General features: G+C 41.7%; 1 protein-coding gene across 7 annotated transcripts in view; it reads right to left on the bottom strand.

Moving 5' to 3' along the window:
* Window positions 1-12,974: 12,974 nt before the first annotated feature.
* SUSD1 (sushi domain containing 1) overlaps window positions 12,975-27,858 on the bottom strand; it is a 143,226-nt gene continuing 128,342 nt past the window's right edge. For 4 of the 7 annotated variants that reach the window (XM_033237812.1, XM_033237814.1, XM_033237817.1 and 1 more), the window contains 2 exons: window positions 14,054-14,147; window positions 12,975-13,680 (listed from right to left, as the gene is read on the bottom strand). In XM_033237812.1, coding sequence (XP_033093703.1) covers window positions 13,589-13,680; window positions 14,054-14,147 — 186 coding nt within the window. In that variant the 3' untranslated portion in view covers window positions 12,975-13,588. Of the gene's footprint in view, window positions 13,681-14,053; window positions 14,148-14,287; window positions 14,353-23,674; window positions 23,715-27,858 lie in introns of all 7 variants that reach the window. The other 3 variants (XM_033237815.1, XM_033237813.1, XM_033237818.1) reach the window with 2 other exon arrangements.

Raw genomic sequence — 27,858 nt, 5'->3', positions numbered from 1 at the left:
TAGACATGTGCCATGGTGGTTTGCTGCACCCATCAACCCATCATCTAGGTTTTAAGCCCCACATGGATTAGTATTTGTCCTAATGCTCTCCCTCCTCTTGCCCCCATCCCCCCAACAGGCCCCGGTGTGTGATGCTCCCCTCTGTGTGTCCATGCGTTCTCGTTGTTCAACTCCCACTTATGAGTGAGAACATGCAGTGTTGGATTTTCTCTTCCTGTGTTAGTTTGCTAAGAATGATGGTTTCCAGAGGATAAATAATTTCTACACTAAACTGCTCTAAGGCAGAGAAAGAAGAAATTCCTGCCAATTAACAAAAACCAGTGTATGACTGTTTTATATAGACAGTGCACAGGAGAAAGCGAGAGATATCTCAAAATTGATTTTTAAAAGTTCTTAATAAAATGTCAGCAAATATAATCTAGGAGGAGATTTGGTTAAAGAGCAATACACCATGACCGCAACTTTTATTCCAAGAATGCATAAGTGGCTAAATGTTAGGAAATCTATTAATATTGACGAAAGGAGTATAAAAGTATATGATCCTATGGTAGGTATTAATAAAACGTTTCATAAAACTTAGTGTCCATAGCTGATAAATGCTCTTTGTAAAATGGGATTTGGTGAATATTTCCTTACATCAAAACATCTCTTAAACCAAAAGTTGATATCATGCTTAGTGATTTTCATCTTATAATCTACATAAGATGGCTGCTATTATGTGATAGACATTGCAAATAGACAAGAGAACAAAATAAGAAATTTAAAAAATAGAATGAAGAAGATAAAATTATCATTATTTGTAGATAATAGAAAGTCTAAGAGATTCAGCTGAAAACTATTAAAAAGTAAAAGAGTAAAAGAGAGCTCGGAAAGTTTTCAGGATGTAATGTTAATATTCAAAAATCAAACATCTTATAATGCATTAAAACATAATCCAAAATAAATCCACTTGTGAAAGTATAAAATACATACAAATAAATTTGAATTATATGAGAAAAAAACAGAAAAAAAATGTGATTAAGTGAAAAGGCATACCCTGTGAGGAAACAGAAATATTTAGTATGGTGTAAAATATAAATTCTTCTAGAATAATCTGGAAAATCATCATCATCATTCGCTCAAAATTCTAATATGATATTGTGGAAGGGAGCTTTTTTTTTTTTTTTTTTTTGAGACAGAGTCTCGCTCTGTCCCCCAGGCTGGAGTGCAGTGCTGGGATTAGAGGCGCGAGCCACCACGCCCGGCCCGGCAGCATTTGTAATAATATTTAAATTGCATGATACAAAGATGGCATCTCAATGGTGATTGGGTAAAGATAATCACATAAATAATTGTGCTACTATAATTATGGTGAATGGAATGAAGAAAAAATACAGATTGGTGTGAAATGTTTTAAATACAATGTGGGTTCTTGTTTCATTCATTACATTCCAAATACATTCCAAATGCAACAGATGTTTTAAAGTACAACTAAAATTGCACGAGAGCTAGGAAAAAAATGGATAAATATTTTTAAATCTTGGGTGGAAAGTCTTTCTGAGCACATCATGAAATTCGGTAATCACAAACAAAAGATCAGTAACCTGGACTAAGTAAGTTACTGGACTAAGTAACAATGAAAACTTTCCCATGGCAAAAACAAGCAAGTCTTACAAATAAAGTTGCAAGACCAAGAGCAAATATAGAGAAATACGTGCAATATAGGTGACAAGCAGCTTGTGGCTTCCCTAACATAAAGAGAGTTGTATAGTTATTTAGAATAAATCACCCCTCTTGAGGAAATGTTTTCTCCTCCCATACTCTGAAGGAGAGGTTCTTATGAGTCATTGCATTGAAGGCTACCAGCCAGACACCACTGTGAGCCATAAACTGTCATATAACAGCTTTTCCAACCACAATAACAAAAAAAATATATTCTCAGAACATAGATATACATGGAATACGGTCCCTGTGCCAACAGTTACCCGTGTGGGCTCAGTGCTGACAACAGTGCTGTGGCTCCTCCAGGTATGCCTGCAATCCCTCTTTAAGATTGCCATCAGGGCTGGAAACACATATTTTTGGTATTCTGAGTCCACAAGTGTAATCTTTTTACCTTGTGTTTGATTTTCAGAAATGGTTAAAAGTCATTCACCACATACTTCAGTTTATAAAAGAAATGTCCAACTGGCTGGAAAGGGTGGTGGAAGGGGAGAGGGGTGGGAATGGTTAATGGATACAAAAAATATAGAATTACGAATAAGACCTAGTATTTGATAGCACAACAGGGTGACTATAGTTCATCATAATTGAATTGTACATTTAAAAATAACTAAGAGTATAATTGGATTGTTTATAATACAAAGTATAAATGCTTGAGGAGATAGATACCCCATTCTCCGTGTTGTGATTATCACACATTGCATATCTGTATCAAAACACCTCATGCATTCCATGACTATGTACACTATGTACCCACAAAAGTTAAAATTAAAAATAGAAAAAGAAAGGTCCAACTGGCTAAGTTTTAATGATATATATTTTATATGCACATATAATATTTTTACCCTTCATAGAGAGACAGAGACAGAGAAAACTGTAAAGTAATAAGACTAATTGATGTTCTTTCGCAGCTCATAAACACTGTGAAGGCAATTCTCAAAGGTAACTTCTGAAAAAAAAATGTTAACACTAATAGTGTCACTGGAATATGCATTTAGTTTTTCAAATGCATAGAAGGACAACTATAATTCAGTTGAATATCTAGATGTTCTGGGGAAGTCTCATTAGAGTCACAATTTGTCTAGAAGATGTCTTTTTAAATGTTGTTTTGCAACACTTAATAAGCAAATTGTCCCCTTCCTTTACCCATTTCCCGGCACCCCCCCAACACTCAGCCAATCCAATGCACTGTTTTTTCTTTATTTTTACTTTGGTAATGTCTCCTTTTCATTAGAACTTTCCTCTCTAGTCACTCTATTTCAATCTTTAGTGTTGTTCTTTGTGCAATTTCGTGCCTTTGTTTACATTCTCTCTCTCACACACACACACACACCCCATTCCTGGAATTTCCCTCCTAGTCATCTCTGCCTGAAAAAAAAACCCTACTAAACCTTTGAGGACAGCTCAAACTCCACCTGTGGAGCCCTTGCTGGCCTCTTGTACTTATTCACTCTGTTGTTATGCTTGTCACTCTGAACCACTGTGTAGTATAAAAACTCCATCACTGAAGGAGCTGGGTAAGGTGTTGCTGGGTGTTGTGAAATGAAGGTTAAACTGAGGCAGGAGAATCGCTTGAACCTGGGAGGTGGAGGTTGTGGTGAGCCGAGATCACACCATTGCACTCCAGCCTGGGCGACAGAGCAAGACTCAGTCTCAAAAAAAAAAAAAGAAAAGGTTGAAGATGTTGTGTGAACTAGGTTAAAAAAAAAATCACACCTGCCATTTTGATAGTGAAGATTTTAGTCAGCTGTCTGATGCTTACCCAGCTTTCTACTCCAGTGTTCTCATGTTCTTCATTTGTTGCTTCACTTTCTTTGGTACAAAAACAAAAATAAAAATACAGGTATGACACCAGAAGCTCAGGCAGCAAAAGCAAAACAAGACAAATGGAATTATATCAAACTAAAATTTTCTGCAGAGCAAAGGAAACAATCAACAAAATAAAAAAGCAATCTATAGAATGGGAAAAAATATTTATAAATGATATATCAATAAAAAGTTAATATCCAACATATTATACTTGAGGAACTAATAAAACTCAACAGCAAAGAAAAAGCAAGTAACTTGATTTTTAAAAAATGGGCAAAGAACCTGAATAGATTTTTTTCAAAGAAGATATATATGTGACCAACAGGTATGTGTAAAGGTGTATGACATCACTAATCATCAGGGAAATGCAAATCAAAACCACAGTGAGCGTCACTTCACGTCTGTTAGAATGGCTATCATCAAAAAGTCAAAAGATAACAAGTGTTGGTGAAGAGATGGAGAAATGAAACCCTTGCACACTGTTGGTGGGAATGTAAATGGGTACAGCCACTATGGAAAACAGTATGGTAGTTCCTCAAAAAATTAAAAATAGAACTACTGTATGATCCAGCAACCCCACTTCTGGGTATATATCCAAAAGAAATAAAATCAGTATGTGGAAGAGGTTATCTGTACCCCCATATGTATTACAGAGTTGTTCACAATAGCCAAGACACAGAATCAACCTGAGTGCTCGTAGACAAATGAATGGATGAAGAAAATATTCACACACACACACACACACACACATACACACACACGAATATCATTCAGGCAAAAATGAAGGAGGCTAGGCATGGTGGTGCACGCAAGTAGAACCAGGCCAGCTACTCGGTAGGCTGAGGCAGGAGGATTGCTTGAGCCCAGGAGTTCAAGACCAGCCTTATCTCAAAAACAAAAACAAAACAAAAACAGAAAGAAGGGGAAGAAGGGGAAGAAGAAGGGAAAAAAGAAGGGGAAGGAGGAGGAGGAGGAGGAGGGAGAAGAAAGAAGAAGAGGAGGAAGAGGAAATCCTTGTCATTTACAATAACATACACGAACCCAGAGGACATAATGCTAAGTGAATAAGCCAGACACAGAAAGGCAAAGGCAAATACTGCATGATCTCACTTGTAGGCGGAACCAAAACAGGTGAACTCATAGAAACAGAGAGTGAAAGGGTGGTTACCAGAGTTACGGGTTGGGGAGGAATGGGGAATGTTGGTCAAAGAGTACAAACTTTCAGTTACAAGATTAATAAGTTCCGGAGATCTAATGTGCAGCATGGTGACTAGAGTTAATAATGTACACGTGAAATGGGCTATAGGAGTAAATCTAAGTGTTCTCACCACACACAAAAAAGGTGAGGTGATGGATGTGTTAATTAGCTTGATTGAGGCAATCATGTCACAGTGTATAGGTGTATCATATCATCATATTGTATGCCTTAAATACATAAAAGTTTTATTTGTCAGTTATACGCCAATAAAGCAGGACAAAGTATACAGGTCTGACTTCCAGAGAAAAATATCAGCGGACTTGAAATATCTGATCATTTTTCCCCGTGGAGGAGGATCATATAGTTTTTTTTAATTGATGAGTAACAATTTTATGTAGTAAGCCTATTCACTCTTTGTTAACCATATTTATTGCAAACAAGTTTTTCCCAAATGTTTAGACATTTATTCCCATTTATTCTCACACTTTCCTGATAATTCACTGAAACTGCGATCAAGACTTTATTCTTAGCAGGAGGTACTTGTACTTCTCTAAATGACAGGCTCAAAGAGGGGCTCAAGGGTGGACCCAGGGCAACTGAAAATAGGCCAATCAGACAAAAACATTCAGGAACCCAGTAGTTAAAATAAATAAATTAAAACTGTGGTGATTCAGCAAGCTTATTTCTGGAAATAATTTTTTATAATCTACATACTTTGGTTTTAGAGTACATGGCATAAATATTGAATGTGGAACATTTCCAAAATACAGTATAACTCAGACTAACTTAAATAATGATTCCTTTTACTGTGCATCAAACCTCACTTTTTTGTGTTACGGATGACTGAAAATTAAGTTTTCTTTCTTTACAAGCAGTAGTTTTATTAAAGCAGACGTAAATGGCTCTATAACCACCCTTGCAAAGGGGCTCCTGAGGGACTTCCTTGAAATTAGATTGGAAATTCTCTGAGATCGAAGAACGTTGGAGTTTTCCAGTTGGAAAACACTTGAAAGTTCAATCTAGCTGGGCATCCTTTCTTCTGAACCCAATCTCCTGTTCTCATTTCACTTGGAAAGTACCTGCTTAAGTTTGCTTTCTTGTTGCTCAGTTTAGACCATTTATTTTCCTTTCAGCTTACCAGAAAGCAGCATGATGCGTGACCAAGCTAGCGATTATGCAAAGTAGAAGTCATAGAGTAAAACTGGTCAATGCGTTTGAAAAGTGTTTATTTGAGTTTCCCAAAAGTCAGGTAACATGCAACAGCAAACTACAGGTGTTACCAACCATATCTTTTTGGGAAATTAGTGAAGCCCCAGGATTGAGGGCAAACTGAACGAGTTGGGTGGGAAATCAAGGGCCAGCTGGCAACCTGGCTGCAGGCAGGTACTGAGGATAATGACCCGGTTAGCCTTAGAAAGCTAAGCGTGTGATACAATCAATACAGACCATCACAGGTCAAGTGTAGAGTAAACATGGTTAGCTCTCCCAGGCACACAATCAACTGCCCAGAGCTGTTCAATAATATGTATCTCTTCAATAAAGGCAGACCGCCTCATTCCCTCCAGAAGTGGCTTTTCATTTATCTCATGCGGTGACAAGTTTTAGTCATTCCACGCCTGGCACTCCTAAGATTCACAAGCTCTCCAAGCTAGATCTCCTAGGTAGGTTTCAGTTCTGCATCTAGCTCCACCCCCATCTGAGTAGCATCTCTACAGAAGCCTACAAGGGTCTAAGGCAGGGCAGCAGCAGCCTGCAGGTTGAAAGAGAGGAAGCCACAGGAGTGGCTACAGAAATGAGGGAAAGTAAAGGAACGTGGCTAACAGCAGAGATGAACAGATGGAGACTCTGAGAAGCAGTCTCTGGGGATCAGGATGGGGACCTCTCCTTTTGCCTTTGTGAAGTTTCTTCATTCTCCATCTAATCCAGAGAATTGTTTTGGAGGCACCAAACTCAGACTGACATTCAGACCGAATGGTTGTGTATTCCTTTTCCATGAGAACTCTAGTAAGCATATTCATGAATGCAGATCACAGGAAGCCAAGTCAGATTCAAAAAGCTGATTTGTGCCCTTGGAGCCCAGCCAGGGTGGTGGTGGAGTACTTAGGCTAGAGTCTTCAAGGCTGACAGCCTCCTACATCGTCTCCTCCACAGGGCTACGTGCAGTGTGGACACTGACATTCTCTAGCCAGGACCTTGTCCAATGCAGGAGCTGCACTGCCCAGCCGCTGCTCTCTGACTATCCATTCCTAGGCTCCATAACGACAGTTCCCCTTTTGTGGGAGCCGCCTGTGGTTAGGCAGAAGGCAGCATTGTAGAAAGCCTCACTACTGTCCCTGACCATCATCAGCAGAGTAAAACCCATGCAAACCATCAAGGGTACTGGAGCTCATCTGTTGCACACCAATTCTGTTGTTCATCTCCGTGACACCCTCAGCCACAGTCATTATCCCAAAACAACCCAAGTTCCCTCTGATCCTTGGAACTGAGCCCCCTTTCATGTTCTTGGGTCTCCCTTGGATGGAGGGAGTCATAACTCATGGCTAAGAGCTATAGGTGCCCCTCACCTCCTCTGCCTATCTCTGCTACTCACAGCTACTGCCAAGTTCTTGGCTTGGAAGGGTCATGGGGGCTAAGAAGGACCTTTGTGCTCTCCATTACTGGTCCCTGGAGTTTTCACCACCTCTGGAAGCTTTGAATCTGGTCAATGTCTCCTTACTTGCCAAGCCCGCCAAGACTCAAGATGGCTGCTCCCAGGGACTAAAGCACAGAGCTAACCCTTCAGGTCCACACACTAGGTTCTCCCCCATCTGGCAGAGGTAGACTTTTGCAGACCAAGCTCATAAATTCTGAATCCTGCTAACCCCAAGGCTAGGGGATGGGATGCACGCCCATGGACCCAAAGAAACGGTGCCCTTTCACTCCCCCAAATCTCTGTGCTGCTCCAGTGAATGCATCTGGTCAAAGGTGAGAAAGTCAATTGACAGACCCAGCATGTGAAGGCTCTTGGCAGCTTTGACACCACGTAGTAGAGGGTCTGGAGGTCCCTCAGTACAAGCCTGGAAAGAGGAGCTTCAAAAAGATCTCCACTCAGAGAATATGACTTGTGTTCTCTACAGCAACAGAAGACACAGGGCCTCCTATCTGATTCCAAGAATAAGAAACCCAAGGGTCAAGAAGTGGAGGCTGCCAGCCTAGTGGCAGGGCAGAACAAAAAGAAGTAAGTTCCATTTCCACCAGTCAGAGGACAAAGGCTCTAACAGGTAAGAAAACTGAAGTCTGGGCCGGGCGTGGTGGCTCAAGCCTGTAATCCCAGCACTTTGGGAGGCCGAGACGGGCGGATCACGAGGTCAGGAGATCGAGATCATCCTGGCTAATACGGTGAAACCCCGTCTCTACTAAAAAATACAAAAAAATAGCTGGGCGAGGTGGCGGGCGCCTGTAGTCCCAGCTACTCGGGAGGCTGAGGCAGGAGAATGGCCTAAACCCGGGAGGCGGAGCTTGCAGTGAGCTGAGATCCGGCCACTGCACTCCAGCCTGGGCGACAGAGCGAGACTCCGTCTCAAAAAAAAAAAAAAAAAAGAAAACTGAAGTCTGTGACTGGAGCCAGCAGTGACGGCAGGATAATCCTCTGTTTGGCATGCCAAAAATCTGTGAGTTTCCATGGGTCATGCAGACACTCTAGGAAGTAATTGTGCTGGAGGAGCCATCTTAATGTGATTTCCCAAAAAAGGCAGACTGGCAGAGCAAAAGCACTCCTGTGCTTTCAGGGGCTGGAGCTGAGATAGAGGCCAAGAGTTCAGAATAACAAAATATAAAATAGCTAGACAAGCACAACAACATATACATATAAATGACCTTGTAAGTTACAAACTAGAATACTCAGGCCAGCCTCAGTGGCTCACGCCAGTAATCCCAGCACTTTGGGAGGCGGGGGCGGGTGGATCACTTGAGGTCACGAGTTCGAGACCAGCCTGGCCGACATGGTGACACACCCCTCTCTACTAAAAATACAAAGATTAGCCGGGTATGGTGATACGCATCTGTAGTTCCCAGTTACTCGGGAGGATGAGGTGGGAGAATCGCTTGAAGCAGAGAGGCAGAGGTTACAGTGAGCTGAGATCGTGCCACTGCACTCCAGCCTGAGCAACAGAGTGATAGAGTGAGATCTTGTCTCAAAAAAAAAAAAAACTTAACAGAAAAATAATGGTAACATATTCTTACTTAGTATAAACAAAAACCTATTTTAAAGTTACAGTAGGTGGTGTTGGCACAGAAATAGATCAGTGAAACAAAAGAGGAAGTTCAGAAATAGACTTTAGTATATGATTCAGTATATGATTTCAAATCACTAATGAAAAAAACAGTCAAGGCCTTTTTTTTTTTTTGAAACAGAGTCTTGTTCTCTCACCCAGCCGGAGTGCAGTGGTATGACCACATCTCACTGCAGCTTCACCCTTCCCTGTTCAAGGGATCCTCCTGCTTTGGCCTCCCAAGTAGCTAGGACTACAAGTGTGCACCACCACACCTGGCTAATTTTTGTATTTTTAGTAAAGACAGGGTTTCACCATGTTGGCCAAGCTGGTCTTGAACACCTGGCCTCAAGTGATCCACCCGCCTTGACCTCCCAAAGATTACAGGTGTGACCCACTGCGCCTGGCCCCTGCTAATTCTTATTTTTTGTAAAGATGGGGTGTTGCCATGTTGCCCAGGCTAGTCTCAAACTCCTGACCTCAAGTGATCCTCCCACCTCAGCCTCCCAAAGTGCTGGGATTACAGGCGTGAGCCACTGCTCCTGGTCTCAATGACTATTAATAGGACAACTAGCCAACCATTTAGCAACGATTTTTATTTAAAAAGATACCTTCCCCTGCCTCACTCCCTATCCTAAAATAAATTTTAGATGGACTAAAATTTTTAAATGTTTTTTAAAAATGCTAGATTATATTTAGTACCTTGAGATTAGAAGGTCCAACATAAGGGAAAAGACTGATAAATTTGACTACACAAATTTAAAATTTTTGTGTGGCAAAATATAATACAAACAAGGTTAAAAAAAGGTCATCATTTTTAGAAATTATAGACTAGAAAAATTGTTTACAAAATACATGACAGGAATTAAAATCACTACAATATAAAGAGCTTTTTCAAATCAATCAAAGACAAATAGGCCAAGTACTGAGAAAAAGACAACTCACAAAGACAGAATTACAATTGGCCAATCAACAAGCAAAAATAATCAGAGAGATGCAGGCAAAAGATTGAAACATCCTTCTTCACATACCAGATTAATCAAGATGAACAATACAACAGCACTCAGTGGCGCTGAGGCTTTCTGCTGGTGAGAGTATAAATTTTTGTATAAATTTTTGCATAAAACTCTTCCAGCAATCTGCACTGTAAAATGTACATAGTTTCCATTCCATTTACTTCCAGGAATGTGGCCTAAGTGATAGTTGCATACCTTCATACAGACTTTTATAAGGACAATAAACATCTGAAAATATTCTAAATGCACAACGGAGTATTAGTTAAATGAAGTATGGTACAAACTTATGATGCAGTCATGAGTGACATGAAAAATGTGGCCAGGAAATGTTGATGAGTGAAAGAATCATGTTACAAAACCACACACACAATTTGACTCCATTTGGGTAATCCTGAGTGGAGTTTGACTCTATTTTGGTAACCCCGAGTTGAGCCCAAAAAGTATGGATCTAGATGTGCATGCCCCATCCCCCCACCCACCACACACACACTCCACCCCCACCACCGAAAGGATTCACTCTTTCTGAAACAAGAGCACACATTGCCTTTTAAATTGACTTGCTTCATTGGCTCACCCTCCCACAAACTGGGGCACAGAAAAGGCCATACCCCCTCCCTCCCCAGAAGCAGGCACTGCTCTGTTGGTTCAGTCTAACCAACAAAGGATGTGGTAGGTAAAACGTTCTTACAACGCTATTTGATTGACTTCTATGAGACCATTGAGCTCCTCTTAGAAGAACAGAATGGGAAAACAGAAGGTTTAGACAATCAGAATGTGAGATTAGCAATGAAAAGGAAGCACTGGAGGTTCTTCTTTATTTCCTTTAAAATCACTTTAAATATTGACTTTATTCCAAGCTAAAGTGGAATTTCAAGATAATCACTTCTGCTCTGGTCTTACCTTACGTGCCCCACTGCAACTTCAGGTCTTGAGTCAGAGAACAGACTATTTTCTCTTCCCCTTAATTAACCTCCATCCATTTGCTCGGTTGTTTGTGGCTCCTTCTAGAAGGGATGGGTGCAGGTGCCTTACAGTGAAAAGACAGGTATACATACACACATACTGTATATATATATGTAGTTTGGAAATTCAAAGGCCCGACATTCCTGGGATCCAAAAAGGCTGTCCAAAGAATAGTTCCATAGCTAGCTCAAGGGCTTTCATATGCCAGAAAAGAGAACTAGGGCAGCCAGAAGACTTGGTCCCACAATTGAATTATCAACACTGAGCAATTCTGTGTTATAATTTGCAGCAGTTAGAGGAAACCCCAAAGTCCACATTTTTGCTATTTTAGTAAATATTTTTGGATCTCACACTGTCACGCAGGCTGGAGTGCAGTGGTGTGACCATGGCTCACTGCAACCTCAAACTCCTGGGCTCAAGCGATCCTCCTGCCTCAGCCTCCTGAGTAGCTGGGACTACAGGTGCGTACCACCATGCCCGGCTAATTTTAAAACTTTTTTTGCAGAGATGGGGTCTCACTATGTTGCCAGGGCTAGTCTTGAAGGTCTCCCAAAGTTTAGTAATCTTATATGAACTGCTTTTACTTTTCTGCATTGTACCCAGAAGATGATGTTTTACTTAATATTTGGTCAGTTATTTTAACCAGAAACTTTTAATACTAAGCAAGGGAGGTTTCTTCCTTTCTATGACAATTATGCTACATTCCATGTGGACAACTGTATCTTTGGCAGTTAATTCTAGAGCTGGAAATTAGGGAAGGGGGTGGTATGGAAGCATACAGCATTTACAAAACTGGCAAAAACTAAAGTAAGTCAAGGGGAGGCTCAGATTCCGTCTTTGGACAAAGATGGGCTTTGAGGAAAGAGCCTTACTCATCAGAGGCCCTGCCCTACACTAACCACAATAATTTGTATTGACACCCAATTTAGTTCAGGAGCTATAAAAATAGTATGTTTGCATTATTGCACATAAAAATTAAAACTTAGGAGCTATTTGTTATTCATCTATTGAGAGAACAGTCTCTGGGGGTTAGGATGGGGACCTGTCCCCATTATAGACCTGTTCTGGTCTATAATTTACCTCAGATGAGAGCAGAAAGGGTTTTAAATGTTGATCCTAAGTTGTCGTCGGAGGGCAGTACCCCAGAGGACAGGAGAATCATTCCTAATACTGGCAGGGGCCAGGGGCTGACAGCTGGCATTGAACACCTGAGTGTCAGGATATTACTCCCCTCTCTCTAATTCTTCCCATTAGAGTGGATACACTCTGGACGCCCTAGGGTGGAGCAGCTACATGGGGAATTTCTACTTGTTCCTCTTGTCTCTTCATCTGCCCATAAGCCCAAGGCACTCAGAGTCACCCTTAATGACACCCAGCAAGCCGGTGAACACACCAGCCCACTGCAAAAGGGTACCCCCTTTTGCTAAGAACTGCATCTTGAGTCTGTGCAGTATCACCGTCCCCCTCTCCCCTCCTCCATGGTTTTTCTTCTCTAGGCCTAGCAAGCAAGGGAGAAGGAGAGATGCCAGTCTTTCCTTCCCCATTCATTTCTTACTGAGTCTTGGAGTTAAGTTGTTTGTTAGGGCCGGGCGCGTGACTCACACCTGTAATCTCAGCACTTTGGGAAGCCAAGGTGGGCAAATCAACTGAGATCAGGAGTTTGAAACCACGCTGGCCAACATGGTGAAACCCTGTCTCTACTAAAAATACAAAAATTAGCTAGGCATGGTGGGGGGCCCCTTTAATCCCAGCTACTTGGGAGGCTGAGGCAGGAGAATCACTTGAACCTGAGAGGCAGAGGTTGCAGTGAGCCAAGATCGTGCCACTTCACTCCAGCCTAGGCAACAGAGTGAGAGCCCATCTCAAAAAAAAAAAAAAGGAAAGAATGTCAATTCAGGATTTAAAAGTAAAATCAAATAGACTCCATCTGTCAACTCAGCATATTCAGAGTAGGCCAAATCTCAGTTTCTAACAGGGAGCAAAGAGCATTTTTGGAAGATGCTTAGTAACAAAAAATTAACCAAGGGAAGAACAATCTTAATTACAGGATATTTTTACTGGAATGTAGACATTACTTTTGAATATATAGGACAATAAGAATTGTATCAAAGCAATGCTGCCTAACAGACACAGCAGGAAACTTATTGGCATGGCCAGGCTAGTATAGTTTCTCATTAGTATATCAACTAATTGTAGGAAAAGTTCTGTTTCTAAAGTGCTTGAAACGTTTGCCTACATCATTGTTCTCTTTTTCAATGACCTCCTTCATAAAGTCAAACTCTAGCCCAAATTTAAGCCTATCTCACTGCATATTGTAAAAAATGGATTCTGAATGAATTAACAGAGATGCTTAGATAGGAGGTTGCAGAGATTTTCTTGCAGTCAATGTCTGGAGGAGCTGACCCTCAAGCATCACTCAGAGGAAGTCCCAGCCAAGATTCACAGATCTGTAGCCTTTGGTCAATATCACACTGCACATCAGGAGTCTCAAGTTCATTGCACAGAACTGGTCCTGTAGCAGGGAAGACTCAGAATTCCTGAGTTGTCTCCTTTTGGGGGACTCCACAGGGATAGCCACCATCTTGAATCCAGGAAGGGGGCCCAGCTGGGAATGAAGAAAGTTGCAGGCCCACATGCTCCCTGGACGGAAGTCAGACGGGGCCTCTGTGTGGGCACCTGAGAAGCTGCCAGAACACCTGCCCCAGCAGCAGTGCATCCTCCCCACTCAGTGTCCATCTGCCATCTAGACGCGAAGGAGGAAAAGAAAAGAGACAAATATGAACACACTTTGGTTTTCCACTGTGCGTCTCTATGCACAGTTCACACGCACACCCATGGGAGGAGGCAAGGGGGAGCAGCACGGAAGCTCAGCCACCACTCTGTGTGTGGCTAGGGCAGCCATCACTGGTCCTGCTCTTTTCCTGGGAAAGCATCCCCCATGCTACCTGGAGGTACAGGGTTAGTCATGCCTTTCACCGCTGAGTGTGCTCTGCTGAGCCAAGGACAATCTCCACCCACACTCCCTTTGACTCCCCTTATCCCCAGCTGTTCTTCATGACTCTGACCCATCCTTCCCTCCATTCCACTCATTTCTCAAAAATGACAGGCTCACATACCACACCGCTGAGAAGGAGAGGAATGTAAGAATGACCACAACAGCCATGGAGCCCAGTCCAACACCCGCCATCTGCAGCAGTGTGAGTGATGAATCTGTGGGACAAAACCACATGCTTAGCCCAGAGTGCAGGGCATCACCGCCTCCCAGGAGGCACACACCCCACTGTGCTCAATCCATTTTAACCCAGAGCTTGGCCTCATTTAACAAAGAATCCCAAGAATGCCCAGCGTGCCTGTGTGTCCCCTGAGTTGGCCCTGTGGATATGCAGCCTCAGGAAATTACAGTTACAGGGTATTTCTGCAAAAGAAGTGTAAAGCCAGACCATGTTAAAGTTACAAGGAAGAAAAAGCTGATCTTGTTGAGCATACAAATACTATGCAACATGTTACATTTTTTGTTCATCCTTTCGCAAGTCAATTACACGTGATAGATTTTTATGGGCTGTTTTCTTTTGCATGGAGGGGCAAGTCATTATGATATTATTTGAATTTGGGTTCCAAAAGTGATAGCCCTGATGTTCAGATATAGCAAAGGAATATCCTTTGTTGAGTCACCTGTCATTTTCTCTATACCTCAACAAGGATCATACCGCCCTGCTCTGCTCAGCAGGTTTACTGAGAGGATAAAATAAGAAAATTGATGTGAAAGTACTTTGAAAGGCATACTTTCTATTTGGGGACCATCACATGCCAACTCCAGGGAGATCCCCAATTGTAAACTAAAAAACACTCACAGTTGAGTTGCACATTATTTTTTGAGACAGAGTCTTGCTCTGTCACCCAGACTGGAGAGCACTGGCGTGATCTTGGCTCACTGCAACCTCCACCTCCCAGATTCAAGTGATTCTCCTGCCCCAGTCTCCCTAGTAGCTGGGACTACAAGGCGTACTCCACCACGCCTGGCTAGTTTTGTATTTTATTAGAGACACGGCTTCACCATGTTGGCCAGGCTGGTCTCGAACTCTTGACCTCAGGTCATCTGCCCGCCTTGGCCTCCCAAAGTGCTAGAATTATAGGCATGAGCCACCACGCCCAGCCAAGAAGCTAGATTATAAAATGGAAGGAGAAACAGTGATTAAGTGAAGAATTAGTAAAGAAAAAAATGTTAGGAAAGTGACTTGAATTGCAAGATAGTGAAACAGTGCAGTATTAGAATAGGAATGAATACATTGGAACAAAATAACCTAGAACCAAATCCAAGTATATCAAATGCTGTCAAAGATTGAATACTGGAGTCAGATGTCCAAGTCTTTATCTGAACACCACCACTGCCTGTGTGACTTTGTGCAAGTTATTCATCCATTCTGTGCCTCAGTCCCCACACTGAGGGATGCTGTAATAATATGGGAATGATAGCAATACTACCCACCTCTAGGTAGTGCGAGAAATCAGTGAGTTAGTACAGGTTGAAACAGTGCCTGGCACAGAATAAGCAATATGCAAATGTTAGCTATTGTTAATTATTGTTGTTTTTGTTGTTTTGATACTGTTTCAGATCATTGGGGAAATGATAAATTATTCATAACCAGTGCTGAGAAAATTGGCTAACCATTTAGAATCAAATAATTTTGATCACTAGAGCTTATACCATATACCAAAATAAAATCCGGATGGATTACAGACTTAAATTGAAACCTAAAAGGATTAGGAAATGTTAGTGAATATTTACCTAATATTAAAGGGGGTAAGAGATTTCTAAGCCTATTTGTTAACACAGAAACCTTAAGAGAATGAGAGATTTAACCATTTTGAAAAGCTTGCACTTTTTATACCAAAAACTACCAGAAGCAAGATTAGAAGGCAAATGGCAAACTGAGTAAAATATCTAGAATAATGGGCAAGAAGTTAACATATAGAGAGTGTTACAGATTAATAAAGACATACCTCAATAGCAAAATGAACAAATTCTATGAAAAGGTAAATCACATGTAAAACATGATTACAGATGATCAATAAAACTTTGATCAAATGCTCTCTTACAAGTAATAAAAATGCAAATTAAGGCATTAAGATGCCATCTTTGTGCATCACTCAGAAACATTTTTTAAAATGCCATCTTGGTGGACTAATTAACTAGATTTGTTTTGTTTTGTTTTTAAGAGAAAATACAATTCTGGAGATGGACGGGGGAGCTGGTACTTTCCTGCACTGGTATTTCATCCAGTCTCCCCAGTATTCCTTCCAACATCTGTCATCAATTTTTTTCTGTGTATTTTTTCCTCTACACTTTTACCCTCTATATATTTTAATCACTGATTGATGAATATGTTGAACTGAAGATGACTGTGGACAGAGATCCATATCATGCATATTCTTGGGTTTGAGTTCATCTCATTAATAACTGTTAATGAGTTGATATCAACTGTGCATAGTGATTCAGCTTGTTTCTAAGCCCACATACAGCCCTCATGTTCCCACATTGTCCACAAGGACATTATTGTTTGTTGAAGCCAAAATACATTATGCGTGCCATATTTCCCTGACCAATTACTGACTCTGTGCAAGAAGAAATGGAAAGCAATCTGACCTAATCTGCTCTTAAAGCTCCTGACTCCTGGGAACTGCTGTTTTTTCTACCAGGGATACACAAGCCATCACTTGAAGACCTTGCCTTGCCTTGACTTCAAGTTACCATCATCTACACTTCTGGTGGCTCTTCCTTTGTGCAAAATTCCTTGTTCTTTGCTCATCTCTAGTCCTCTTACATCTCTCCATTTTCTTCAAGATTTATCAAAGATCATTTGCAATGGCTTATCCATCTCATGTGAAAATTGTATGAACCTGCCAGAATATGCTTTATCCGTGTTGGAAGACTTGAACCTATGTAGGGCAGTGAGCTCTTTTCTTTCTTCTAACCATCCCCTCACAAACCAAGAGGACAGAAGCTAAGGAGGAGTTAAGGAAGCTGACTTTCTCTTGACCATCCACCAGCAGGATCCACCTGGGTGCAACTATTCCTTACTCTAGACACAGTATTGGAAAACAATCTTTATTTCTTCTGCATAGCACAATTTGGGTTTGGCTCCAGGAATGATTCTTGCTGGTAGACCAGTTCCTGGTTATAAGTCTTTTTGTCTACTTTGCATATATACTCTGAAAATCTGAGTCAATCTAATCAAGAGTGCTCACAAGTGTTGCCACATAAGCTTCTTTAGAGATTTCCTCATTAATTCCTTACTAAGAAAATTTACAACTGGCAAATTTGAATTGTATTTTTTATAGCCTCACCATCCTTTGGTTACCCTACCTTTCCATGGTCTCATGCCAGAGAACCATGTTTATTTTTCTTCTGAATCACTTGTAGAATATATTTTTACAAACCCAAGTGAATGAATCATGTGTTATATGGCAGATCAGTTACTCAATCTTGGAGAAAGTAAACCCATTAGGACTAAACTTCACCATTCTCTTTATGGTGGCTCCCTCAAGAGAGCTAGCGTTCAGGAGGAGGGATGGGGCCTTTCCAGACTTATCTTTAACCCCCTCCCTGATAGAAATATCACATGCTGAAGAGGAAGTTAGAAAGGTCCTATTTCTACTCTCAGACTTTGTGACAGCTTGAGGCCTCCTCATGGGTGTGAACATTTTTTCATGAATATACAAGGGCATGTTCACTTCCTGAAAGCACCAATTCTGTTCTCCAAATGGTAAATAATAATAATAATAATAATTAGCACGGTGACTTCTATTTACCGTGTTAAATTTATCTTTGCAATTCTAGGTTCTTCTCACTTGAATTCCATTCAGAGCAAAAGATGGCAAAGGAAATCAAAGTGGAAAACTAATTTAGAGATCAATAATGCTTGATAAATTAGCAACAATGTTATATTCCATTTTTATTGCAGCTTAACAAATGACCATAAACTTAGGTAGCTTTAACCCATTTATTAGCTCAGAATTCTGTGGGCGGTAAGTTCAAGCACATCGTGGCTGGTTCTCTGCTCAGGGCCTGTATTAGTCCCTTCTCACACTGCTATAAAGAACTATCTGAGACTGGGTAATTTAAAAGAAAAGAGGTTTAACTGACTCACAGTTCCACAGGGTGTACAGGAGCCAAGGCTAGGGAGGCCCCAAGAAATGTACAATCATGGCAGAAAGTGAAGGGGAAGCAGGCACAGTCTTCACATGGCCAGAGCAGGAGAGAGAGAGAGTGAAGGGGGAAGTGCTACACACATTCAAACAACCAGATCTCATGAGAACTCTACCATGAGAAGAGCAAGGGGGTAATCCATCCCCATGATTCAGTCATCTCCCACCAGGCCCCTCCTTCAATACATGGGGATTACAGTTCGACATGAGATTTGGGTGGGGACATAGAACCAAACCATATTAGGACCTTATGAGGCTAGAATCAAGGTCTCAGGTGGACTACACTTCCTTCTGAAGGCTCTGGAGAAGAATCTGCTTCCAAGTTCATTCAGGTTATTGGCTAAATTCAGTTCCTGGTTGCTATGGTTTGAGTTTATATCCTCTGAAACTCACTTGAAATTTAATCCCTAATGTGATGGTGTCAGGAGGTGGGGCCTAGTGGGAGCTGTTTGGGTCATGGGATTGGAGCCCTCATGAATAGATTAATGCCCTCTCTCAGAGATGAGTGAGTTCTTGCTCTGGAGGGACTGTATTACCAGGGAGCTGGTTGTTATAAAATTGAGTCGGCCAGGCACAGTGGCTCATGCCTGTAATCCCAGCACTTTGGGAGGCCGAGGCAGGCAGATCACGAGGTTGGGTGATCGAGACCATCCTGGCTAACACGGTAAAACCCCATCTCTACTAAAAATACAAAAAATTAGCCGGGTATGGTCGTGGGCGCCTGTAGTCCCAGCTACTCGGGAGGCTGAGGCAGGAGAATGGCGTGAACCTGGGAGGTGGAGCTTGCAGTGAGCTGAGATTGCGCCACTGCATTCCAGCCTGGGCAACAGAGCAAGACTCCATCTCAATTTTAAAAAAATAGAATCAACTTCCTAGACTCTTTCTTGCTTCCTGTGTCATCATGTGATCTCTTTGTACATACCTGCTGGCTTTTCCACTTCTCTGCCATTGTTCTGATGAGCATGCAGCCCTCATCAGAAGCAGGCCAGATGCAGCACTATGCTCTTGAACTTCCCAGCCTATAGCTCATGAGCTAAAGAAACCTCTTTTCTTAATAAGTTACCCAGCCTCCAGTATTCTGTTATAGCAACACAAAACAGACTAAGACACTTGCAGTTGTAGGAATAGGGTCCCTGTTTTCTTACTAGCTGCAGCCAGGCCTTGCTTAGCTCCTTCTGTTAAGCTACACTCCTTGCCAAGTGGACCCCTCCATCTTCAAGCTGGCAGGAGAATTTCCCTATGTCAAATCCATCTCTTTCTTTGAAGCTCCAACTTCCCCTATCTCTGACCTCTAGATCCAGACTTAAAGGGCTCCTGTGATTAGGTGAGGCCTATCTGGATAATCTCCCTATTTGGGAGTTTAATTACATCTCCAAAATCCCTTCCCAGCAATACCTAGAACAGTCTTTGAGTGAATAACTGAGAGAAGGTAGATGGATACCAAAGACCAGGAATTTGGGAACCATATTAGAATTCTTCCCATCACAACTATAAAGGTTTAAAATGATTGTGTGCATGTATATATGTACATATATGTACACACACACATATATGTACATATATAGCAAATACATATGTATACGTACACATTAGGTTTATATCTTGATGTAAGTCTTCTCTGGCTTATTTGATAAGTATTGCACCTACTATGCTTCATTTCCCATAAAACTAACTGCTGGTTCCTCATAAATCATTCAGCCCAATTCAATGCATTCTGATTGAACACCTAATGCATGCAAGGCTCTGTTCCTGCTCTTCAAATGCCCATCAAGGGTGTAAAATCTAGTAGTAGAAGACAAAACAAGTACACACCCATTGCTCTAAAATATAGCAGAATAGCTGAAGAGGGGCAGATTCTGCCCTGTTGAAAAAATTTTAAAAGCTTCAGGGAGGAAAGGGCATTTGATTTTAATCTCGAAGAACAGGTGGGATAAGCGGAGATTCACAGGAAGGTGATTGGGAAATCCAGATGGAAGTCATCAAGTAATTATATGAGCAAGGATATTAAGAGGAGAAAGTGTGGGTGATAGCCAGAAAACAGCTGGAACATTGGTTTGAATGGAGAAGAATAAAAGATGCAATTAGAAGGGTATGTGTGTGTCAAACAGAGGACTTGGAAGCCAAACTGAAAAATAATGGAGGACCATGGAAGCAGAGGAAACAAAATTAGTTCTGCAGTTTAGAAATGAGTCAGCTGGTGGTGTGTAGGCTGGAATGAAGAGGGAAATTCTGAACTCTTGTGATGGGAGATGAGGAAGGAGGATTTGCCCATCATCCCACTACAGGTAGGAAGGCCTATGCTCAGGGAGTGAACACAGAAATGAAAATCAGAGAGGCATGCCCAAGGTGCTAAATGTGGGCTGAAAGAGAAAAGGGAGTAGTCACGAATAACTCACAGGTTTCATGCTTATGACTGGAGAATGTTCCCTAAGATTACAGCTTATTATCACCTCACATATATCAAATGACCTTGCTTTGTGACTCAAGAAATCACAGACTCATAGTACTCTGTGGCTGGAAAGGATCTCAGAGATCCCAGAGAGAGGATGATTGAGAACTGGCCAAGTTAAATATCATTTCAAAGACACTTGGCTGATTAGTAGCAGGAGCTCAGGCAAATAAGCCCAGCCCTCTGCATCTTCCATCAGACCGACTGCTGGTTTCCTGGTAATCTTTACAAAGCTCTTCTAGGGGCAATATGCAAAAGGTAAATAGCATAATTTGTCACTGGGCAAAGGCCAGAACGGGGGTGAGGCTTGGCACAAGTGAACTGGCACCATTTCAGGACTAATTTAGATCTCAGTTCTCTGCAAATTACTTTCTGAAATGGCAGTCTCCAAACTTTTTTGAAAAAGTAGATTGCCCAAGATGGGTGCACAACACAGGTAAATGTTATACATAGATTAAATATGTGCTAGAACTGCCTTCAGAATTTCCACAGAACAGTGTTTTTCCTATTATCTTCCAGAGATTTCCGGTGGTTTAATTTCAAAGGCTCAAACTCTCCTTCAATATTGGTTCTTAAGCTGAGGGGAGATCAGGGCACTGCCAAAGCCACTTAGATATTTTCAAAGCAAAATCCTCCCTGTTAATTTAATCATAGCAGAATGACTGCAGCCAGCTCTTTGGCGATTTCTTCTACCCAGTTTGAATGTTTTCCAATCATAGCAAACAGCTGCTGAATAGAGTGGACTCTGGAAGCTATTATTCTGTGTCTGGAAGCTTTGTCATCCTAATTATTCTGATAAAACCATCTCTTTTCCTTGTGAGAATGCCATGCCCAATCCTAGAGCTTCAGGGGATGGACTGGCAAAAAAAGACACTTATGACTGTTGGAATGTGTGGCTGTTTCTCGTGGCCTTCATTAAAGTCCTACAAGTAAAGGGAGCTTGGCCCATCTGCACACAGAAACAGGACAGCACCCATCTTTGCCAAGAGAGGCCCTCACTGCCTGGTCATCAGCAATCCAAGATGGCTGACAGGTAACTTGCCTTGCACCCTGCTGAAAACTCTACCCTTGTTGCAGTTGGTTTCAGCAGAGGTTAAAAGATGAAAATAAGATCAGGAGAGAAGCAGACAAATGGAGGAAGCCTAATTCCCCAGGCCCCTCCCAAATATTTCCTGCACAATATTCTCTACTGCCAGGATAAAAAATTCCCCATTAGAAAGTGCTGTCCACTGGAATCCTTAGGGAAGTAAGTTCATACCGGCATTTCCTCACCATGCCAGTTGGTTGTTTTATGCTGCTTTGAGGCAGGGGAGAGGAGGCAAAGGGTTAAACTGATACTGTGGGCTAAGGGCAGAATTTCACAGCCTGTTGCTAGGACCCACAAACCACAGGGAAAAGGTCCAGATTCCAAGGTCATAAACTCAACAAGATTTCTGCTATGAGCCACAAACTAATGGAATTCCTGGGAATCAAATCCACTGGCTGGCTGCCTGTTGGTTTTAAAGAAATGTACTGTACTGCCAGGGAAATCCCAAGCCTGGAAAACAAAGACCAGTGATTGCTCAAACCCTAAGGCAATTTCCCCGCCTGGATAACTCTTCCAAGACAAAGAAGGTTTAAGCTGTACAGCACTCAGTAGAGATGTTCCCACTGCGTCTCTAAGGAAAGGCTTTGGAGGAAATGGACAAGAGTTCCCATCAGGCAGACCCAAACTGACCACCCAAGTGACCCATTCTGCTGCCAGGGCAGGGGATGCTTGCTTGTCCTGTCCAGCAAGAGGTAATCATTGCTACAGGGCCCCTGACCACTGTACGTTGCTTTATCTTTTCCTTCTTTCTAAATGAGAGTATTTATTGTGCTATTCAGTTTTCCCTCTCATATTATGTACTATGGTTTGAGATTGGTTAAATTTGCCATTTAGTCATAGATTACTTAATAGAGCACAAGAAACACATCTGGCCTTGATCAAGAGGAAGATGCTATCCCCAGGATTCCTGGTGTTGAAGCTGGATGCAGTAACAGACCCAGCTTTGAGTTGTCTTCCACTAGGGTTCCATGTGGGATCATACATAGGAGAGTTCCGTTTTGTTAAGGGAAGATGTTTTTCTTATTTTGTTGTTGTTGTTGTTGTTGTTGAGATGGAGTTTTGCTCTTGGTGCCCAGGCTGGAGTGCAATGGCGCGATCTCAGCTCACCGCAACCTTTGCCTCCCGGGTTCAAGTGATTCTCCTGCCTCAGCCTCCCGAGCAGCTGAGATTACAGGCATGTGCCACCATGCCTAGCTGATTTTGTATTTTTAGTAGAGACAGGGTTTCTCCATGTTGGTCAGGCTGGTCTCGAACTTTCGACCTCAGGTGATTCACCTGCCTCGGCCTCCCAAAGTGCTGGGATTACAGTTTTTCTTAATATTATATGTGTATGTGCACAAGCTACACAGCCGAATGGTAGTGGACTGTTGTAGCTCTTGTATTGGCTTTTTGGCATCTTTTCCTATGCCCCATTTCTTGATAGGGATTTTGTCTCCCTTTCAGTGCAAACCTAGTGGACCTATTGTTCACATTGCTCTGCCTCCAACCAGCCACGAGTAGACATAAAACCCAACGGAGGCCAATCATCCTAGCCCATCTCCTATTAACAGTGATTCATCCAACAATCACTTAAACTAGGAGGAAAGAATCTTTCCCTGAATTGAAAAGCTATGTTTTCCCAGTGAAATTGGTAAGCTGGGGGAGCTTGCCATCCCTCCCTCTCACATGTCTTATAGCAGAAGAAAATGAAGCTAAGTCACACTTAGAAACAGAGAACTGAAACAAGAGAAAGATAGAAAGAGAAGTCCCACTCACGGCGTTGAGTCCCCAGTCCCAGTTCCTGGAACCTTGGTGGGGTAGCTCTTTGTCTAATTCTATAAGCTCCCATCCACTCACCCTCCTCCCATTTTTTTCAGCTATGAAGCTTTTTGCTTAAAGTAGTATGAATTGGGTTCTGGTCACCAGTGACAATTTTATAAATAGATCTCATCAATATGAACTTGATGCTGCAGAAAAGAAATAAGAACAGCATTCATAGGCAGAAAATAATTTTACCTTTCACCTGAGCCCAAACTGCACAGGAGTGTCTTCTCACCTATAAAAGAAAACATAGCAATACATTTAACTAGGTGGCACACAGTGTTAGTTTAAATAACATAGTTTGGAGGCTGAAGCCCTCTGAGTTTCAGCTTTTTCAATCTCTTAATTTGAACTAGACACTTAAAGTCCAATCTAGCCCTAATGTCTTGTGATATCACTAAGTGTTCAAGGGACCGGCGTGGGTTGCATGGACATAAGTGACCCTACAGATCGCTTCTATAGGTTTCCAATAGGTCTTGGAAAGCACACATGACAGGCCAACAACAGGAGTGACAGAAAGGATCATTCCCCTGGCCAGCTCTCAGCAACTGGCATGGCCTGCCAGGAGAACTATGCTGAAAAGGATTCTGAGGTCACATGTTCAGAAGTTCAGCAAGAAGTAGTGATGCATGTTAGAGGCAAAGCTATGAGAAGTCCCAGTATATAATACTTCACCTATCTAGATGTCACTTGGCAACATCAGTTACCCAAAATGTGTCCATGAACCAGGAAGAAAGCAACAGGAACATATGTGAAAGCTCATCCATAATAGAAGAAACCTATAGATTCAGTGGAATGAACACGTCTTCCCCCCGTCATTATGATATGCTTATTTACCTGTTACAAATGCTGGGGACTTGCTCTGTATAAGACTTGAAAGTATTCCTCAGAGGAAGCTGAATGGTAAGGGTTAGAGAAGGATCCTTCCAATAACTTTAGGAGATTCTCTTTGAAATGACAGCCTTGGGCATTCTGGTTTGGATTTTATTATTATTATTATTATTTAAGCTTAAAAATTCTGAGAAAAGCTGCTGGGCGCAGTGGCTCACACCTGTAATCCCAGCACTTTGGGAGGCTGAGATGGGCAGATCACCTGAGGTCAGGAGTTCAAGACCAGCCTGGCCAACATGGTAAAATTCCATTCCTACTAAAAATACAAAAATTAGCTAGGTGTGGTGGTGGGCACCTGTACTCCCAGCTACTTGGGAGGCTGAGGCAGGAGAATCACTTGAACCCAGGAGGCAGAGGTATAGTGAGCTGAGACCACACCATTGCACTCCAGCCTGGGCAACAGAGTGAGACTTCGTCTCAAAAAAAAAAAAAAAAAATTCTGAGAAAAGCTTAAAATAGCCATAAGTGCAGATATTAGAAATAGAAGGTAATGTGCAAGAATAACCAGTGAAGGACATATTTCAAGACACTGGAGAATGGAAGGCACTTTAAATAGCAAGGCAATTTGGGGGAATGGAGTATATCAAAGGAGAGAAACTGGCAGGGGCCGGGTGAAGAAGGGAGCTTATTAAACTGAAATGCTTTGATCATACTTGCATTTTATAAAACTCATGCTGGCAGTGGTATGGAGCAAGGAGATGAGTAGAATAAGAGACAGAAAGATATGGTAGAAAAGTGATGTTCAGGCAAGAGATGACAAAGTCTGAGCAGTGTAGATGAAGGAGAGGAAAGAATGATTTTAAACAGAATTAAGGTAGTAGAATTAACATGATTTGCTGATGATCTGGATAAGAAGGTAAGAAAGAAGGAAGAGACAAGAACTATTCACAGGTTTCTGTCTTAGCAACGGGAGGCATGGCGATGCTATTTACTGGGACAGATGCACAAAGGGAAAAACAAAATGGGGGCATTGGAAGACTCACACCCCCAATTCCAAAATTTACTACAAAGCTACAGTAAACAAAACAGTGTGGTAGTAACATAAAGATAGACATATAGTCCAATGGAACAGCATAGAGAACCTAGAAATAAACCCTTGCATTATGTCAAATGATTGTTAACAAGAGTGCCAAGACCATTCAATGGGGAAAAGACAGTCTTTTCAGGCTAGCCACACTGGCTCACACCTGTAATCCCAGTATTTTGGGAGGCTGAGGTAGGAGAAGCGATTAAGCCCAGGAGTTTGAGACCAGCCTGGGCAACATGGGGAGACCCCATCTCTACAAGAAATTGTTAAATATTAGCCAGGCATGGTGCTGACTGTAGTCCCAGCTACTTGGGAGGCTTAGGCAGGAGGATCACCTGAGCCCAGGAGGTCGAGGCTGCAGTGAGCCATGATTGCACCACTGCACTCCAAGTGTCTCACTTTGTCACCGTCTCAAAAAAAAAAGTTTTTTCAACAAATGGTACTAGGAAAACTGGATATCTACATATAAAAGAATGAATTTGGACCCTTACCTAACACCATATAAAACATAAACTCAAAATGGATCAAAAACCTAAATATAAGACCTCAAATGATAAAACTCTTAGAAGACAACATAGAGGAAAAGCTTCCTGAAACCAGATTTCTCAATGACTTCTTGGATATGACAAGACATAAGCAACAAAAGAAAAAATAGACAGACTGAACATCATCAAAATTTCAAACTTTTATGCATCTAAGGGCACTATTGATAGTAAAAGTGCAACCCACGGAATGGACGAAAATATTTGCAAATCACGTATTTCACAAGGGATTACAGTAATATCCAGAATGTATGGAGAACTCTTAAAATTTAACAAAAACAAAAACAACCCAGTTCAAAAATGAGCAAAGGACTTAAATAGACATTTCTCTAAAGAAGATACACAAATGGCTGATTAGCCCATGAAAAGGTGGTCAACACCACTAGTCATTAGGGAAATGTAAACCAAAACCACAATAAGATGCCATCTCATGCTGGGAGGCTCATGCCTATAATCCCAGCACTTTGGGAAGCCAAGGCAGGTGGATCGCTTGAACCCAGGAGTTCAAGACCAGCCTGAGAAACATGGCAAAATCCTGTCTCTACAAAAAATAAAAAAATTAGTCAGGCATGATAGCATGAACCTGTAGTCCCAGCTACTCAGGTGGCTGAGGTGAGAGGATCACCTGACACCAGGGAGGTCAAGGTTACAGTGACCTGTGATTGGGCCACTGCACTTCAGTCTGGTAAACAAAGTGAGACCCCCATCCCCCACTTTCAAAACAAAAGATGTCACCTCACACCCTATCTTATAATAGGATGCCTATTATAAGAAAATAAAACAGTAAGTGTTAGCAGGGACATGGACAAATTGGAACCCCTACGCACTGCTAGTGGAATGGAAAATGGTATAGCACTATGGAAAACAGTACGGTAGTTCCTCAAAAAATTAAACATAGAATTATCATTTGATCAAGCAATTCCACTTCCAGGTATATACACAAAAGAACTGGAAGCAGGGACTCAAACAGATATTGCATACCAATGTTCATAGCAGCATTATTCATAATAGCCAAAAGGTGGAAAATATCCCATTATCCATCCACGAATAAGTGAATAAACAAACGTGGTACACTCATATAATGGAATATTATTCAGTCTTAAAAAGGAAGGAAATTCTGACACGTGCCACAACATGGGTGAACCTAGAGGACTTTAGGCTAAATGAAATAAGCCCGTCACAAAAAGAAAATATTGAATGAGCCTACTTATATGAGGTACCTAGAGCAGTCAAATTCGTAAAGACGGAAAGCAAGGCCTGGTGTGGTGGCTCATGCCTGTAATCTCAACACTTTGGGAGGTGAAAGTGGGAGGGTCACTTGAGCCTAGGAATTTGGGCAACATGGAGAGACTTCATCGAGCCTAGGAATTTGGGCAACATGGAGAGACTTCATCTCTACAAGAAATAAAAATTAAAAATTAGCCAGGCATGATGGTGTGCACCCGTGGTCCAAGTTAACTCAGACGGCGGAAGCACCAGTATGGTTTGAGCCCAGGAGGTTGAGGCTGCAGTGAGCTATGATCGCACCACTGCACTCCAGCCTGGGCAACAGAGCAAGACTCTGCCTCAAAAAAAAAAAAAAAAAGACGGAAAGTAGAATGTTGGTTGCCAAGGGTTGTGGGAAGGAAGGAATGGGAAGTCATTTAATGGGTATAAAGTTTGTTTTGCAAGATAAAAAGAGTTTTGGACATTGGTTGCACAACAATGTAGATGAATTGAATGCCATCAAACGACACTTTAAAATGGTTAAGACGGTAAATTTTATATTGTATATATTTTACCACAATTAGAAATTAAAATTAAATCACTACTGATTTTATTGTAATTATCACACAAATATAGTTGAAACCCATGGGAAAGTCATCACAATTCAAACATGTAGATCCAAATATAAGTTTTTTCAAAGCCCTTTCACCTCC

The sequence above is a fragment of the Trachypithecus francoisi genome, unplaced genomic scaffold (genome assembly GCF_009764315.1).
Source record: "Trachypithecus francoisi isolate TF-2019V2 unplaced genomic scaffold, Tfra_2.0 Lachesis_group16, whole genome shotgun sequence".
Taxonomy (NCBI): Eukaryota; Metazoa; Chordata; class Mammalia; order Primates; family Cercopithecidae; genus Trachypithecus; species Trachypithecus francoisi.
The sequence above is the reverse complement of the archived record's forward strand: the minus strand, read 5'-3'. Positions and strand labels throughout refer to the sequence as shown.